General features: G+C 36.8%; 1 protein-coding gene across 1 annotated transcript in view; it reads right to left on the bottom strand.

The window, feature by feature from the left end:
• The window catches only part of CWF19L2 (CWF19 like cell cycle control factor 2), a 61,329-nt gene that overhangs the window by 30,029 nt on the left and 12,176 nt on the right, over positions 1-19,124 (bottom strand). Inside the window, exons 3-10 of the mRNA XM_014263990.3 lie at positions 18,573-18,692; positions 17,086-17,193; positions 15,557-15,676; positions 14,351-14,444; positions 13,039-13,154; positions 12,029-12,756; positions 8,175-8,268; positions 5,217-5,306 (exon numbers count right to left, since the gene is read on the bottom strand). Of these exons, the coding sequence (XP_014119465.2) occupies positions 5,217-5,306; positions 8,175-8,268; positions 12,029-12,756; positions 13,039-13,154; positions 14,351-14,444; positions 15,557-15,676; positions 17,086-17,193; positions 18,573-18,692 (1,470 nt within the window). The remainder of the gene's footprint in view (positions 1-5,216; positions 5,307-8,174; positions 8,269-12,028; positions 12,757-13,038; positions 13,155-14,350; positions 14,445-15,556; positions 15,677-17,085; positions 17,194-18,572; positions 18,693-19,124) is intronic.

Consider the following 19,124-nt stretch of genomic DNA (forward strand, 5'->3'; position numbering starts at 1 on the left):
AAACGTATGCACTAATGATATGAATGCTGTTCTGCAGCTCATACCCCTTTCATTATTCTGTGCTACATTTAGAGCTAGTCAAGTCTGTAGGGAAAACACAAACTTGTGCTGAAGAAAGAATGGCACAGCCATCTTGCAGACAAGATTCAAGTGTGATGGAACAGCAGGAATCAGGAAATATGATGAGCTGAAAACATCTGAGAGTAAACAGGCCATGAGCCATCTGTTGCTTTATCTCCCCACCATCTGAAGTTTCAAATAAAATCTCAGATTTTTACTGTGCATTTAGTGAGGATCATTAATCCCCAGCCTTCTAGTTTTTGCACAAGTGTCTCAGTGATACTTCTATGCCAAGCAATTTAAAATCATTTTTAAAGTATTCTTTATATATGGTAAGTCTATCCTACAGGTGTACTTAGATTCTGCATTGGTTAAGTCAGAATGAAAGTTATGAAAACATATTACAGGTAAATTTTGACAACCAAATATTTTCATTGCAGAAAAATATCTGTGTTTATAGTCTCAATTCCCAAACCTAAAATTTAACAACCTGGTACACCTGCAATTTTGAGCACTAATTTTCAGGGTGATTTGGCTTTTGTTTTGTGTTTGTTTAGCATTGGCTTGGTTTCTTTTCAAATAAAAACCCCCACACTTCAGAAGCATTCCTTTCCTTCTTTCTTTCACTTCCTACTCTGAAGTACTAATCACTGTCTAAATTTTACATGTATACACACAAGTTCACACGTATCACCTGACTTTGAGATAACTGTCTCTTTCTCCAAAGAATTATTGCTATTTTTAAGCTATTTGTGAACAGGTCAATCTTGAAAACATATGAAAAATAAACATACATTCATGTTTTCCCCACTATCGCTACTGAAACCAAGAGAACATTATTTCAGGTTTGTTCTACATCCGATTCCTCTCAGCTACTCACTCCTAGTGCCCCATGGTTTACTTGTCTCAGGATAGTAACTGTGCAGCAAATCATTTCTCTGGGTAAAGATCCAGCATGTTCCATCCGGTCTCTCCTAAGGCAGAACTACACACAGTGGGATGCAATGGATGCAATTTTATAGGATCAGAGAATATGAAGGGTTTGGAAGGGACATTAAAGATCATCTAGTCCCAACCCCCTGCCATAGGCAGGACCTCCCACCAGTCCATGTTGCTCAAGCCTTCGTCCAACCTGGCCTTGGAACACTGGCAGGACTGAGGCATCCACAACCTCACTGGGCAGCCTGTTCCAGTGCCTCACCACCCTCACAGTAAAAAAATTCTTTCTAATATCTAACCCAAATTTTATCTCTTTCACTTTGCACCCATTACTCCTTGTCCTGTCACTACAGCTCCTAACAAAGAGTCCCTCTCTGGCTTCTCTGTAGGCCCCCTTCAGACAAGTAGGATTTGAGATTTAAGCCAAGCTGTTTTATTCAGTTTCTTTTCTAAAAACCAGAGTTAGTTCTTCAAAAAGAATTTTAAAAAATATTATTTATAGTGAGCTAGTTTCCCTAGAATTCTCCCTCAGTCTGGAGTCTAATGAATCTCAGGAATCCAAATTAAACATCAGAACTTCAATACATCAAAATTTGTGTTCAGACAGGAGGTGTTGGAAACATAATCAACTTTATTATTTATACTCAAGAAGAATAATGAAATAAAAATAGCAGAAGTGCTTGAAGTACATGGAGTTCTTAATATTATGAAATATATTCAGTAAAAGATGAGTCCCACTTATGCCATAAAACTCACCAAATTAACTTTTCCTTGCACTATAAATCTTCTCCTCCTGAGATGTACAAGCAATGGCCTGGAGTTACTCTCACAGATGCAACAGGTAGCCTAGAAAAGGTTTCCTCCTTTAAAGCAGCACCATGTCAGCTACTGTAAAGTGAAATGCTGTGCCTGCCAAAATTCAAGTCTTACTCTATGGATGTCTTCTATGCCCAAGAGGCTTCGCAGAAGCACTGAATACTCTTCAGTAGAAAAACATTCATAGTAGACCAAAGGCTGAAGGACTTCCACAGAAAATTCAGTTATTCAAATGAAGATTTTCTGTGATTAAATAATTCATATTTTCCCTGCATATTCTCAAATGCATAACAGAAAAGCCTATAGCTGTTTCTATTTTTCAGAACTCTCTTCTTTTAAATAATCAGTGACACTATACCCTACCATGTTATTCTGCTTAAAGTACCACCTTCCAGCTTTCATTCAATTTTGTATTGATTTTTGTCTTTCAAATGCAATTCATCATTACTGAAAACTATCTCTAGCATTTGCTCAGCAGAAACTACTTTCTGTTTCCTGCATACTAATTATGTTCTATGGAATACAGAAAAAAGCTTAAGGTTGAGAAGCTTTTCTTCTAAGCCATACTTCATTTGGGATTGGAAACACTTTTAAAAGATGCATACTCTTATACTATATTCATCCACCACCATGTTGTTGGACCAGATGTTCATGATAAGCACCTTCCAAAGGATATATTCTATATTCTGCCTCTTTCTCATTTAAATCTGTGCATTCCAATTTTTATAGTAGCAAAACCCACTGCAAATTATGTTTCCCATAGGAGTACCACTGTTCCAGATACAGTTTGTTAAATAAAAATACTGAATAAAAGTATAAATTACATCAGTTGTGACTGGTACTGACAATGGCAGAGGTGACATGCTCATAATCAATGTAATAAAATCTAGAGTTGTGTAGCACTTTCAGAACAGAAATGCAAACTGTATTTAAGTGGTAAACTATGAACACATGGAAGTTGTTTTGTAAATGCTGAAGTCTCCACCATTTTCTGCTGTCTCCTTACATTCAATTGGTAGCATTTTCATTACTTATCCCAACTCAGACACCCTATGGTACAGCAGCCTTCTCTTTACAGAGTTTCACCAGGACTCAAAGTGCAGCTTTGCTTTCTCAAAATGCCCATGACAAATTAGACAATAAGCATCTGAAAATAAGCATAATTTCATTCTATCCCAAATGAAATCAAAAGTTTTTTGATTTCCATAACCCTGAAGGTTGCCTCCTACTCAAAGATAAAACAAGCACAATCTAAATGTGGCTCAAGCATTTAACTACAATACCCATTAAGACCCCAAATTCCATTAACAGATTATTTAACTGTTTTCATACTAAAATTCATAGGGTTACATATTTAAGGCAGCCTGCAGTGAACAACAGAGGGGTTCTACCCAAGCTGAGACTTAGTGAAGTATATCAGCTGAGAAACACAATGTTTTTAAACTCTAAACAACAGTTTTTGAAAACTGTACTTTACAACCACATTTTTGAGATTGCTTGGGGTAGAATTCGTGTCTAAGTCAAACAAATTAAAAAACTAGTCACTAAGCTATATTTGCCTCTACTCCCACTTTTAAACAAAATAAAATTATATAAAATTATAATAGGATTTAAGCTAACACTTTATAGTCCCTTCAGTCTGTAGTTTCTTGATCACTTTATGGCAGAATAAACCAGCACCACTATCAAAAGAATTGATCCTGTCCTCTGTACAAACCCCAGCCATTCATACACCCCCTTATACTAGTGTAAGACTTCACTCAGTCACACAGGGAACAGAATTGGGAAATTGATCCGTGTCCAATTAATTAAGAAAAAAACTTCCTAGGGAGATGCATTCAAAATTGGCTTCACTGCTTCCTGATTTATCTCCCCAGCTCTCCCAGCAGAAGCTGCAATAAGGCAAAGACACACTTCAGGACCACCCAGCACGACACTGGCCGTGCTGCTCTGCAGAAGCAGAGACAGACCTGCCTGAGACAAAATGTTTCATGTTTGTTACAGGTAATGCAGGCACAGCTGTCACGCTTTGGGATCAATAGGATATCTGTTTGGAAAACCATTTCTGTGGCAACTGCTTCAGGTACCTCACCTGGAGCACACCTGTGTGAAGTGGCTGAGGCTGGCACTTGGGTGGTCAGTGCCACAGGAAGGCAGAGTCATGCAGAGCCAAAGAGCCCTTCCCAAAGCAGCTTCCCTTGTGCTATTGGATGGTTTCTGAATTCAAAGCTGTAAAATCAGTTAAAATAGCCTGGCATCACAACGACAGGGCTTAGGACAGAGCAACTGTAAGTTTAAGTTTCTGATGGATTTCTGACACTCAAACACCACCTAATACAGACTAAAAGGAGCCGGGAAAGAGGCACAGGCCAAGGATACTCATAAATATTTACATCTGGTATTTTTGCAATGACTGTTAGTAGTAAAAATGCTCTAATTAAAAATTAAGATAAAAATCAGAATATGGTTGAAGACCAGACCTGACCAAAATTGTTATCCATAACTCAGTACCTAAGGAATAGGTGTCCACCAGCATTTGTGAGGCTCACCTACAACATGATCTTTACTTCCCAATTTTAACATCTGAGTGGATTTTTTCCTGTGTAATTACCCAACTCCAGTCTGCTTTATTTAGGGTTTTTTTTACACATATGAAAAACATGCCAAAGAACTGCACTGCAATGAAGCAGAATCTACCTACACAGAGCTTTTGTAATTTTGAATTGTTGTGAATTCAGGTGTGAGACTTAAATACTATCATCACAAGGTAGTCAGGCAGAGATCACACATTGTAATTCAGTTTAATTTGTCTTCTAAAGACTGGACAAATACTAGGTGGTGTATGAGGTCGCACATGAAGCCTTTTAGGACAAAAAAAATTTAGTGGCTTTTAAATTCAACTCACTAGCCCCTGAGTGTTTACTATGGAACTGGGGTAAAATTGAACAAGAACATGAGTTTTTGTCTGAAAATTTCCTCTCCAACATGAGGAAAGATAACTCATAACTTAAGGTATTAGCCCTGTTTTCTTATATCAATGTTGGTACAGAAAAGCCTTCTTACATTTCTTAAATACCACCCCTCAGAAGGAATAACATTTGAAGTGCCAGCTTCTTCAGAGACAGCAGTCATGTAGCAGCCAGCACATATCAGTTTCATTTTTAATGGAAGATATATATCCTTGCTGAGGAAATATTATGAGAAAAAAAAAATTGAATTTGCTGAAGCACCATGGACAAAGTTTTGTTTACCACCAAAAAGTACAATTCCATTTGGACAGTCACTCACCTCAGTCACACTTTCTAATGTTCCTGAGTACATCTGATGTTCTCTAATTCAGCTGCTACCTGTATCATACATATAACATTAGTGCAAAGAAAAGAAAATATTTTCCCACTTACCTCTCTGCCAGCCTTTGCTGGAATCTGTCCCTGAGTCTCTCTCAACTTGCGAGCACTGTCAAGTTTTGCTTGAAGTTCTGAAGCTAAATCCTTCAACAAAAGTGATAGCACTCCATTAGTTTATCTAATTTTTTTTTTCATATTTTTAGATCAAAATGAACTATTCATTTCATGTTTTTGTGTTTTGATATAACATTTTAAACTCTATTAACACAAAATAGTAAAGAAAATGTCAATATAATTCACACAACTCTTTATAGGATATAGCATGAAAAAATGATCAGAATAGAGGCATCTGAAGTATAGGAACAAGCATTGCCATAAAAAGACCAGAAACTGTTTTCTTAAGCATTATTAAGTTCTACTAATAAATGCTTTGCATAACTAAGCATAGGTATTACTTTATGTATAAGAAGATGAATAAGGAAGCTTGAACACATCATATGCTTTTTTTTTCTTGTACACACACATACATACACACCTTTACACACACACATCAGCTTTATGGGTCTAAGGAAATAGCTCTCAGAAATTTTTGCTATGAAGTTTCACAGCTCTCTACACTCCATGTCCAACATCTGCACTTCAGACCTTATCTTGAGAATAAAATGTACAAGAGGTAGAAAATAAGAACAGTTTACAGTCTTGTGCAAATTGGTTTTGATGCTCCTGTGCTCCCTTAACCATCTGATTATTAACTAAATAGAAGTATTCTAGAATATCTTGGATTGCTAGGAATTGCCAGCCTATCAACCTGTAAAGAATAAAACTATTTACACTCTAACCCCTCTGCCACTTACAGTGACTGGACTCCAACAATCATGTCCATACTTGCCACCCAAAATTAAGTCATTTGATCAACACCAGGCAGAAAACCAGTAACAAAAATAGATTCAGAATTCATTTGGCCCACATGGCCAACCCTGAGCTCCAGCCACCAGGACATGCTGTTACATAACCATCTGTTCTGGTGTGCGGGGATGAACTTGCTTAAACAAGCTGCATTTTCAATCTGATTAGAGAAAGACCATGAAAAATATTTAAAATGCCACAAGACTATTATATATTATATATATTATATTACCTATTTTATTATTTAAATTGTTGTTGTTTGGTTTTAGGGTTTTTTTTTAACTAGGTTGATTTGGAGTGCATATATAGAAAATTGTATCTATAAAAATAGTAAATTGTCATACTGGTTTCTGCCACATGATTTGGGTCAAAACAAAAAAAAAAAAAAAGGAATTACACTGTCCCCACAGAATATGTGTATATTTTTCATCAAATCACTTGCATTCAGTTCCCATCAGGTTGAAAAGAAGAAGACAGATTTGTGCCCAAAGTTTTGTTTAGGCAATGCTACTGAAGCTGAGCAGTATCAGAAAAAAAAGTTTACAAATTTTTGCTGCTTTCCATCAGTCTTTGGAAAACCTTCCCCTCCCACAGTACTTTAGCAGTTAGTGTATAGATGGCTTATAGACAGCTTAGATACCAGTCCCTCACAAACCTATCATAATGACTTTCATAAACATATTTTTCCTCACTAGTGTATGTTTTTTAGTATTAATTAAGAAATCTAGAGATTAACATATGAACACATCTATTTAAATCATTAACACTGCACCTTCGTAGGAAATACATTGCTTCAGGTAACTTTTAATTCACCTTTGAGGATAATAACATTTAAAATGGACATGATTTCTAGATAAGGTATAGATGTTCAAATGTTTAAAGCTACATACCCACATCTATGTCTAAAGCCTGTGAGAAAAGAATTCATAACATAAAATTGGTTGGAAAAGAAAATATTTGTAAAATGGACAACTTCTTCTAATAAAATCTGAATTATCTGATAGGGGCATTAACAAGGATCAACACCATGTCCTAATCCAGCACTAATGACAAAACATACTATAACTTTCCACAAATCAAAGAATCAGTAGCTCTTGAGAAATATTAAATTACCACTTGGAGACTTAACATGTTTTATATATTACTATAAATAAATATTTATTTATTATTTCTTAAAGATGCAAATTTTGGTGCAAATGTCACAAGAGGCAAACTAAACAGGTGCAATAAAAATTTATCTTAAAAAATAAATACAAAAGCCCACAGTGAGAGCATTTCCTTCTAAATAATATGAAAATAGTTCCTTAAGAGCAGCTATTCAGAGCCAAACACTTGAAAAACACAGCTTAAAAACTAACAGACTCTGACCTTGTTATAACTGAAGCTTCCAGACAGTACTACTGAAGGGAATTAACTCATTATAGCCATGTTTAATGTAATACATAAAATACATAAACCTCCAAATTTTGTGTTGCTGAAGAGTGAAAATCTTGTTCCTTCAGGTAGCTGGCTGAAATGAAATGTTTACACATTAAATATGCAGCTGTTTCTCCCAGCTCCATAGACCAACCTCAATCAGAGCAGGACCACAAAGCATTCCACAGCTGTTCTCAGTGCAGAGCTGGCTGCATTGGCATATGCTATTCCTTTCAGTTTTACAATTTCCACATGACAATTAATAAGCTTGCTTATACAGCAGAGCTATGGACCCCAAGCACCTACGTGTGACAAGGCTGATGAAATAAGCAAAGCTCCAGACACTGTTTACCTTATAACAAAGACAGGGAGGGAGCTTTTTAGTTTTCACCTGCTCCTTTTTTTTATGAAAAGATATAGACTATATCTTTTCATAAAGACTATAAAAAGGGCAGAGAACAACTGGTTTAGATATGCTGCTTATCCTAAAAAGCCTGGGGTCCTGAATCCTCTATACTGCATTTAAAGCAGAAATTACTGTAATAGCAGTACCTTCAAATTCTACCAAATTTTACAAGTCTTTATTTGCTTGAATGAGTACCCTTTTAAAAAACACACCCAAACAATTAAATTGCTGTGAGCTTTGAAGAAAAACTGCAGTAAATCATGACAGTTTTTCAGAGCCATTACCGTGTCTCCCATCAGTTCTGCTTTCACAATCCTCGCTCCCAGTCTGTTCATCTCCTCCTCACTAAGGACCCGAGGTGGCTCATCCTTTGATGATCTGGAAAACAGCAGCTGCACTAAAGCCACAGAAAAACAGGGCAGTATTCACCTGTGTAATTCAGTATGATAAGCCTACTGTACTTGTACATATGTGTCTACTGGCAAAATAATTGAAAACAATGTATTATAAAAATGTATTTACAGACTGAAGTTGCCAAGGACTCTGAAACCAAAGACCTTGAATCAAAATTTTATGAGGCTTGTTTCCTCTAACTTTTGAGAACAACTCAAATGAAAAGTACTATCTGTGAACATTCTCCCAGTATGAAAAAACAGTCAAGAGTCAGGAGCAGGTATAAGAAGGAAAACAAACAAGGGAAAGAGAGAGAAGAAGGTGTTATTTTCACCTACTCTAATTCTTCTTTCCAGCTTTGGTCATGCTTTTACTTCTCAGCTTCTGCAAAATCACCCATTTCTGAGTTATTATGCTTGTCAAATGGCCTTCCACCTCTTGAAGATTACTTATTTTCCAATATTTATCTGCTCACAGTACAATCTTTGCATCTGAATATTTTATGGCTGATACAGAAGAGTTGCCATAGAAAATTAACAGGTACCTTTTAAAAATATGAAGTCCCTCTAGAGAAGCCACAGCTGGTAAAAAAGAGTATTAAAAACTTAGCATACCACTTTTTACTTTTTATTTTTATTCGACTTATTATTTTTATTATATTTATTAAGTATGGATTCCTAAAAATACTGCAAAGAAGCATCAAGGAAGTCTGGCTCTTGTCCTCTGACCCTAGGAAAGACTAAAACCAATTAACTCTAAAAATAAAATACCTAACACAAAAGATACATAAGAGTACAGTTATGCTAGTGGTTCCTGCTGTTAGAGACAGAATTCTCTCACAAACTGATATGGCTAAACCCTGTAGAAATTGAAGAAGGAGAAATCTTTGAAGATGGTGTCCTCTTTAAGCACCAGATCTCTCCAGCCCTGACAAAATTACTAGAGTTGCTTTTTCTTTTTTCATTTTCAAGATGCCCAACCCAAACCCCCAAAATTCAGCAGAATTTACTTTAATTTCACCAGAAACAAAACATGCAAAGATTAGGTTCCCACTGTTCCTTAAGCTGTATCCCTCAAAGTAAAGCAGACTACTTCAGAAAAGGGAACAAAAGGTGTTTATTAATTCATATATGCTTTTTTTTAATGGTGCTAGTGCTTGAATCACTGTCTGAACTTTCTGAGACTTGAGACATTGCTTTGATTTGCTTTTTATCTTGTCTCAAATTAAACTCTGAAGCAGTCACATTATTAAGTGTGACTTCCAGCAAACACTAGCTGATGGACTTTTCCTCTGGGGAGATCCCTTGGACATCCAATCAGCGCTTTTAATTAACCTGTGTCATAACTGTCCAAAACACTTTGATTTATAGGCTGAAGAGACTTCCTCTGTGCTTTAGAAAAGATAAAATTTAAAATCCGTACTTTCAGCATGAAAGATGAGGAACTGAACCAGCAACACCTATTAATTCAAGCCTTCACCTCAAAGATTTACTTTTTGTGACTGACAACACTATCAAAAGAGTACATGTATTACAAGTCTTGAAACTTTAAGAAGAAAAAGAAAGCAGCAGCTTATAAATTACTCTCAACAGGTATCTGCTGCACAAGTCCAAACCTGAAACGTTCCAAAAGCCAGAATTTTCTACGAAATACAATACCAAAAAAAAAGTACTTCTGACTGCTGGAAACAGGACAGGTTATTTACTATTTCAAAACACACAGAGTCTCAGGAGTTAAGAAGTCACCTTAGAGGAACTTGGAAATAAGTTATGTCAATAACCAGAGGCTATATAGTTCTGCAGGCCTAAGTAATCCCCAGTTTACTAATGAGTCAGCTTAGTAACTGCATTGGCTAAGAAATACAATTAAAATATCAAAGAAGATGGACAATTGGGTTTAACAGCACCAGAATGGAAAACACATGCAAAAGAAAATATCAGCTGAACAGTTCTACATCTAGTTCTCTTCTGTGAGGAAAAGAACTATCTTTTTTATCATAATAATTGAATTCTTTGAACTTGAGCAAGTAAACTATTTCCGCACACAATCTCATTTCCCAAAATTTGCAGCTTTGTCCAGTTACAATTACCATTGCACTTAGTAAATGTTGCAGTTAAAAAAAAAGGTACTGTTTTTGTACCTGCAGCTAAAAAAAGTGAATCACCATTCCTTCCCCAAAAAAAAAAAAAGACGACTGGAAGGAGTAGCTGCTGCTTCTTCGAAGAAAATAATACTGAGGCAATGTTCTTCTAGGTCTGGCTGGATGGGATAGAATTTATTTTTTCCACAGCAATGTGGTGGTGAATTTTCCTCCACATTGTGCCTAGTCCTCTCCTTCTCAGGCCATTCTGCAATCCCAGGAATTTCCATTATGCTTTGGCCTTTGGGGACCAATGAAGTATCTCTTGACTGCAGCAGGAGCTCTTGCCAGGCTAAGGTAGGAGCACAGTGTCTGCACCCAGAACTCCTGGTGCCGGCCACAGTGGGGAACAAAGGCAGAAGCACTCAGCCAGCCCCTGGCAGCCTCTGATCATTACTCACCTGAACCACAGCCTCAGTGGAACTGTACCATTGCTACTGGAACTTTCAAAATTCCAGTGACTGAGCCAGACTGTGGCCAGGATGTAAATCTCCTGATGACTGCAGCCCAGCACACTGTGACTCCCCCAACAGCAAAGCTGTGTGAGGCCCCCTGAGCTCTCCCAGCCCACAGAGGGCTGTGCCAGCAGTGAGCTGAGTGGGACCCCTCTCAGAACTCACCAACTCCCCCATTTGCAAAGATTAGAGCACTGTCATAGAAAGCTGAAACCCTCCATTCCTTGAGGTTCAACTCCTGCTTGCTGATGAGCTCCAATGCACTTGAAGTATTTCACTGAACTCAAGAGGAACTCTTAATAGGCATTTTTTATATATTCACATATATATATATATTTATTCATTTATACACTTCTATCCCTATATATCTCTTTTCATCCACATGCATGCGCGTGTGAATTACTGGAACAATCTGAAAGAAAAGATTCATAGTAACAACCACACTAGTCAGATCATTGGAAGAACCAGCAAGCTGCTAACAATGGAGAACAGGAGGCCACGAGCAGAGCAAAAGGTCAGTTCTCTACAACTTTTGAGTCTGACCACCTCTCCTTACTACTCTCCATTGTCTTTCACAAAAGCAAGTCATGGAAAACTAAATTCCTGCTGCCTGTCAAGTTTGTGTTTCCTTTCCCAGTCCTATTAATGCTTCCCCCTCACCACAGAAAACACACCTTCTATTAAACAGCTTCTACTATTTTCCATATGCTACTATTTTAGCATATGAGCTCATCTCACGAGTGGCAAACCTATCCCTGCTGTATTAATTATCTCAGTTTTTAGTCAGCATTTTCTACCATTTCAAGCTTGTCTTTTATAAATTCAATGACCGTTAAGATACTTTGGAGGTTTTTCTGCCTAAGAGGCCAATTTTACTGCAGTGTGAACTAACATTAGAAAGAAGCAGAAAATAGTCTATCATTAGCAATTCTCAAATGTGCTGAGGAGACAGATCAGGTAGGGGATGTTCACTACTTCTGCTGAACTTACTTCTTCTAGCTGCCCTTAGCTGGAGGCTAAGACCCTCCTTGAAACTAGAGAGATCTGATATAATCAGTGCTTATCATGTCAAAAAGGAGATAGAGCTTTCGTTATATTTTGCCATGAAAATACAGAAAATAAAAACCAAGTAAAGATGTTCATAAAATACCTTGAGGATGATGTTTTACTGTCAGATAAAATCTGTTTCTTCTCAGGGGTATCACTTGTGTGTTGCTGTCGTAACTTCTCTTTTTCATCACTTGGAGCTCTTTTCCAACTTTTGCCATCAATTTGTTCCCTAGTACCTGATGATTTTTGATCAGATTTTAATTTCTCATTGCTATCTTCTGTGTGTGTTTTGGCCCACAGTGCAGTATCCTCACCAGGTTTCTGGAAACGGCTGCTCAAAGAGCTATGAGCTGAGTCCTCCTTGGAAGAGAACTGCTTTAACTTGGAGTCTCTGGATGCACTGTAAGACGTTAAATCATCTTCAGAAGGTTTCAAAAATTTGTGTTTCAAGTTGCTTAGAGATGAACTCCTCTCCTGATTTCGTTTTTCACTGGAGTATTTTTCTGCTTTGGAGCTGTAGCCCCTTGGTACTGAGTCCATGCTACTGTGTCCACATTCCTGATCTGCTCTTGACACATCTCTTCTGTAACTCCTGTCTTCCTGTGCCCACCCCTTGCCATACTTCTCCCTGGAATAGCTCCCAGACGTGTGCCTGTCTCTATCATCTTCATCTCGTGTCATCTTTTCAATATGCTGTTCTTTCTTGTCTTTCTTCTCTTTCTCGCTTTTTGAATAGTCAGTCTTCCATCTTCCACTTCCATGGTAATTTTCCTTTTTGGATGCAGCTTTTTCAGCTTCTTCTAATCGCGACTGAAATACCTCCACTGACTAAAAGAAAAAACAAAAACGTCATGCCACTTTTAAGGCAATGGGATATTGTGTAAGTATTTCAAATTTGCTATAAGATCCCATATATTAAAAACATTTAACAAGAAAAATATATAAAAGGCTGGGTAGCTCCTTTATCACCTGAGAGAAGCTTCAGAGACTGTTTTTTCTTGCTTCTTTTCACATGTTTTACTTTATACATTAAGTACTTGTGCCTTCATATAAAAGTAATCTTTTCCACGCATCTATTAATATGAAGAAAATTTAACCGAAGATCCTTACCCCGTATCTCTCAGCTACAATTTCATCAAAATTGCGCTTCTCTCTCTCAGCCTGCTCCTTCATCCTTTGGTATGATTTTCGCAGCCAACTTAATCCAGCATCTTCTACCACTGTAACTAAAGTAGAAAACAACAAGAGGCTGTAGTTTAATATCTCAAGTAATTATTCCTATTTGACCTTATTCTGTATGTGACATTACAGCTTCACCTAAACTTATTGTAAAAATTGAAGGAGTGCAAAAGAAAAACAGAATTCATATACAAATACATATTTTCATAAGTTAATGCTGGTTATACCTCAACAATACCACTCATTTAGTTTAAGTTTCTCTAGTTTATCACAAGCAGTTTCCAATACAGGAGTGACATATGAGAAGATGTAGAGTTTCTTTATGACATTAAAGAACCTTCCTGTCACTCCCACACCCTGTGTCCATTCTTGGGCATACCCCTTACACACAAACAAGTGAATTCCCTTTCTCAGAAACTGAATGAATAACCCACTGCTTCCCATGTGAAAAGCCAGCAGTGGTCTTGACATTCTAAACACACACTCACTGATGCCTGCCAACTCTTACAGATCTCTGATCTCTGTGACTCCTAAAAGTGGGCATGAAGCTAATGGCTTCTGGGACAAAAACCTGCAAGTTTCTGTCCCAGAAACCATTACCTTCATGTTAATGGTTCACAGGGAAAGGCTCTCAAAAAGCAGATCCCACTCTTCTCTGTTGACAGAATACAAGGATCATTCTCACCACATAATAAATGTTTCATGACATTATGAAAAAGGTTTTTGTTACTGTGTTTGCTGAAAATGAGCAGGATAGCCCTGGGGTAAGGAAAAAAGTGAAAAGACTACAGAAATGCTATTTTTCACCAACTGCATCTGTAATGTACTTCATTTTGATGTGACTCAGACTTCTGTGGGTGAATTCTTTAAAACTGTAATTTGTGCAATGGAATGAAAGGAACCAAATGAGTTGACAACAATTTATCTTGTGTTGGTTAAATCATACTTTTCTTTAATTAGTTCAAAATGGTGAATTTGGTAAGGATATTGAAGGTCAAACCACTCAAGATAAAAACCCAGTGAACAGAAATTCTGCAAAACACATATACTATGATACTAACCCAATATTCACTATGGAATTTTCATCCAAATTTTACTTTATTACCTATATTATTAATAATGTATATATTATTAATAATCCTGTTACAACAGGAGTAACAACATTAGGAGTAATTTGTTAGCAACACAGAGCCCAGAAATTGGAGACAGAAATTTAAGATTATTACTAAAATTTGCTCTTAACCTTTCTTAACTGAAGCCTCTTCATCCTTCTCTGGTGGCAAACCTGTACCACCATCTTTCCAATAGGGATTGAGTTCTCTCTCAGACAACACAACCTAAAACAGAAATAATTTAAATGTTTGCATAGCATATGGTTTGTATTTTAGAGAAGATCTATACATTTTGAGAGACTTGTATGTGAAGTCACACAATTCACCACCATCACCACTTTCACGGTCTAAGCATCTGTTGTACACACTGTTTGGGGTACCAAAGAAAAAGGAGACACAGGCACAGAAAACAGAGGAGTATAAACCTAGGGGACAGCAAGTAGTTGGGTGGGAGAGTCTATAAAAATCATTCTCTAAGACTAAGCATACATTAAATTGTCATTAAGCATATAATACATGCTGATATTCCGGTGATTTAAGATGTCCACACTAAATGGTCTTCCAGAAATAGTGTTCAGGAAAAAAATTGTAGAGAAAAAAAATTTTAAATATTCATCCCTTGTCCAAAGACAATAACCAAGGCACTGCATACTACACAAAAACAGTGATCCAGGTCAGTCTGGTCCCCAAGCACAACACAGCTAACAGGGAAACCTAATGGCAAGAAAGAGCCTGCTGTGAGACGTGAGGACAAAGAAATATTAGCTAGTGATGCGTCACTATGTTTTCAGATCAGACTACATAGCATTTAACAAGGTAAATGAACAAATGAAGGAGCCATCAACTGTATGTAAAGAGAGGTAATTCAATGACAGCAGCCCTTTCTCCAGCCAGACCCTGAATCACCCATGTGTTCACCAACAACTGAGACATGAAAGGCACAACAACTGCTCCGAGTTCTTTCTTTAGGAGAAAACAAGCCTCTGTACCCTACACTTAAATACAGGAACTTAAATAAGCTTTTACAACACTAAACAATGGTGCCCCTTTCACATACCATGGAGAAGGCCAGACCAACAGTCTGTCATTGTTACTAACAGAACTTAGTTCTAACAAAAGTAGCTTTCTCCTTACCTAGAAGTTAAAAGGCTTTTCTCCACAAGCCTGATGTATGAAGCCTTCCATCCAAACAGACCAATTTAATTAAGATCATTATCACATCAGGCATTAGTTTTAATAACAATAAAGACTTACATATTTGAACCAATTTATTACTCTATTCATCACACAAAATTTAGTAAAAGGCAGAAAAAGATTAAGATATTAATTCCTCCTACCTGCTCAAGTTCTTGAGCTTTCTGCCGTTCCAATACTTTTTCTTTGTGTCTTTCACCTTTGACAGCTGCTACTGACGTTGTTTTCAATGACATGAAGTTTAAATTCATCCATTCTTCTCTCTTTAAAATAAACACAAAGAATCAGTGTTCATAATTCCAACAAAAACATGGCTTATGTGCCAAACCAAAGCAGTGCAGCTGCTGACAAATGTTGTTGACAATAAACAGTATAGGTTCTACAAACACATATTAAATACTTCAATGAAAAGCAAATATGATTTTAAGAACTCTGATCTTCAAATTTTTTAATATTTAAACAAGTTTCATGTCTCCCTGTAATATGAAATACATATTTACAATGGCATTGAAGACATTAGTAAACATTAATATTTTTAGTCTGCTAATCATTAGAATAAACAAATACCGTACATCTCATTTAGCTAGCTCTAATCTCATGATCTCTTACATCTCTTCTAGTGTATACAAAATCTGCAATCATTATCTGAGCATAGTTCACACCTCAGATATCCAGGCACTAACAGCACCCTCAAACTTAACAGTTATACATCTAAATTCTGTGAACTGTACCCATGATAACAGCTAGAAAACTGCATTTACAGAACCTAAGCCTGATCAAAGAGATTTTAAAAATGAGGACTAGACTAAAGAAAAGCATCATATTAAAAGCCTAGATATATCCACTACCTTTATACAGGTTAAAACCTGAAGCCTCAAAAGCAAGCAGTGACATACACATGGTAAGCAATTACTCTATAAAGGCGAGTGTTTTGGGCAATTCTGTAATTCTAGTGAAGCAACCAAAATGACCAGATTACATCTATTTTGAAACATGGCCTTGCAGAAGAATCTTCCTATCTTCAACAGAGTTCAAGATTCAGTTGTCAATCTGAACAGATGCCATATGTCACTTTGTCTCTTATTTAAAAATTATGTTAGACAACATGCCAGAGAACTTCAGAGGTGAAACCCCAACATTACATTTCTCAAATCTCTTTCAAGAAAGAGAAGGAACTGAAAAATTATCTATCTCCAAGTGATTCCATAAAATCTATGTCCACATCAGCAAGCAATGAGCATCAACAAATGTGGATGTCCACAGGACCTCTGGTGGTCATCTGCTCCAAACCCCCACTCAAGCAGGGTCACCTAGGGCCAGCTGCCAATTTATTCAATTGAAGAACAGCCACCAAAATTGTGAAGTAAAAAGTAACATGTCCAGTTAAGACCTTTAAGATGATGTCTTCAAGAAAATCAAAGTAACTTGTAAGAGCTTCAAAAAATCCTCATAGGAGTTGGTGCTGGGCAACATTAAGAGTAGTGCCTTATTAAAACTCAGAACTATTAGGTAGAGGAGTCTTCTAATCAATGAAGAGCAGCATCACCCAGCTAAACAAAGACATTGGTCTGTAAAACAGGTTTTGCTCAACACTCTGCAAAAGTGCTCCCAAGAAATCTAAGCATGTCCCACAAGCTGAATTTATCTCTGGAGTAGCTGTGAGCCTGCCCACCTGCACGGAAGGTTCTTTTGCAGTATCTTGCTGCTTGTTGACCTTCCAAGCCTCTTGTGTGTCATCTGACTGTGACACATTTGACTCAACCCATTCAACTGAAGAATCCTAAAAAGAGAGTTTAATGTAAAGAATAAAAAAAATAGCTTAACACACTACTTGATGACATGCAATACTTAGCATTTATATCAATAATCAAAATTAATGCTGATTAGCATTACTAACATAATACAGTTTAATATTTATAAATAGTGATAATAAAACCAGAATATTAATATTCCCATAGGAGATTGCTCCATCGTGATCAAAATATTTCACTTCATAAGCATGCAACACAACCTCATACTGGCAGCTTATTTGCATAACTCTACTAAAAGTAAAACAGTCAGAATAAAAACAAAATTAAAACCAATTGGGTTTATGACATAACAAAAAACAAAATTTTAAAAAATCTACATGCGTTACTAAGTATGTTTCACATTTAAAAAGTTAGATCAGTTACACAGCACAACTAAATCATGGTACATGCTATTGCCTGCCATTTTGTATCCCACTTCCTACACCTATATTTGCAAACAGCGTGCATAGATTTTTTACTTGAATCCAATAGGGCTGCATTGAACAGAGTTTCTCTGCTATTCACATGAGCCTGTCTTAGGAGTAAAAGACTTTGGATGGAAGTTACAGCTGGGACTATGTTGCATCCTAGGAGTCCCTGCTGTGATCTGAAGGGTTTTGGTGACTCCATTGGAGAATGTGGGACATTTGTGCCTTTGGTTACTTCCCACACTGATACTATTGTTTATCTCTGAAAAATAAGTCTCATTATAATGGACGTTCCTTCACTCCATAAAAGCAACTCTGAAAATTACAACTAACAGTGCCACCTGACTTGTACCAAAAATGCTGGGAAGATGTTTTCCACAACGTGGCCAGAAGGCAGCACCCAGATTTCAAATGCAGTCTCTGCACTGTTTTCCAGAGTGCCCTTCCATGTGAAGGCATGTCCTTACATGGAAGAAAGAGATTCAAATGTACAAGTCCTTCAGCCCCATGTACAACTCCCATGGCTGAACATCTGTGGAAAACGGGAGAGGTAATTCATACTTAAAATCAAAGTCAATTATTTCCAATTTTAGACACATCTTTCTATCATATATCACACACTACAGGGTATCTATGAAATTTTTTCCTCTCCATATCAGAATGAGGATTTTGATTTTCATTTTCTCTCTGCTGAAAAGCTACAAATCCCTTAGATCCTAATGAGTGAATTTAACACCATAAAATTCACAAGCTCACATAACAGCCTATTTTAAATTGATTAAATACTCAGTACATGAAAATAGAAAAATTTTGTTGCAATTTTTCCCAACAGAAAATGATAAGAATGAGCCTTAATTTTACCAACCATGCATACACACAGGGACTAAAATGGTTCAGGTTTTAAGACTGTAATTTGAACTATTTTAGAATTTTTTACTTACGGAAGAACTATCAAGCAAGTCATCCTTCTTTTCAGATTTCTGTTTCTTACTTTTCTTCTTTTCCTTCTTAGCTTTTTTGGAATGTTTATCCTTTTTCTTTTTTTTCTGCACAGAATGTTCCTAGAAGTAAATGTTTGTAAATGAGATCCAGTAAACCAAATCATCCATATACAATAAAAATAATCAAAACCTACTTACCAAACCTCACTGAAAAAAGATGAAATACACATAAATACCTTTCATTTTTACTACCCTCTCTCTCTTCTATGGGGGAAGGGCTGGAGTGGTAGGGGCAGGGAGGGCATACTTCACATCTATGATCAATTTTTCTTCTCCCTCTCAGTATCTTTTTCACTGCAACTAAACAGATAATACCTACTACACTACATTTACTTTGGTCAAACCTATTTCTTCAGGTATCACTACATTATCAATACACATCTTTCCATTGTTGAAATATCTGCACATTAAAAGGATGTGATATTCACAGGCTCCATTAAGGTTTCTCCTGTGAATGAACACAAATGAGGTTGCTATGAAGCCTTGAATCCT

This window comes from Zonotrichia albicollis, chromosome 2 (assembly GCF_047830755.1).
Source record: "Zonotrichia albicollis isolate bZonAlb1 chromosome 2, bZonAlb1.hap1, whole genome shotgun sequence".
Classification (NCBI taxonomy): Eukaryota; Metazoa; Chordata; class Aves; order Passeriformes; family Passerellidae; genus Zonotrichia; species Zonotrichia albicollis.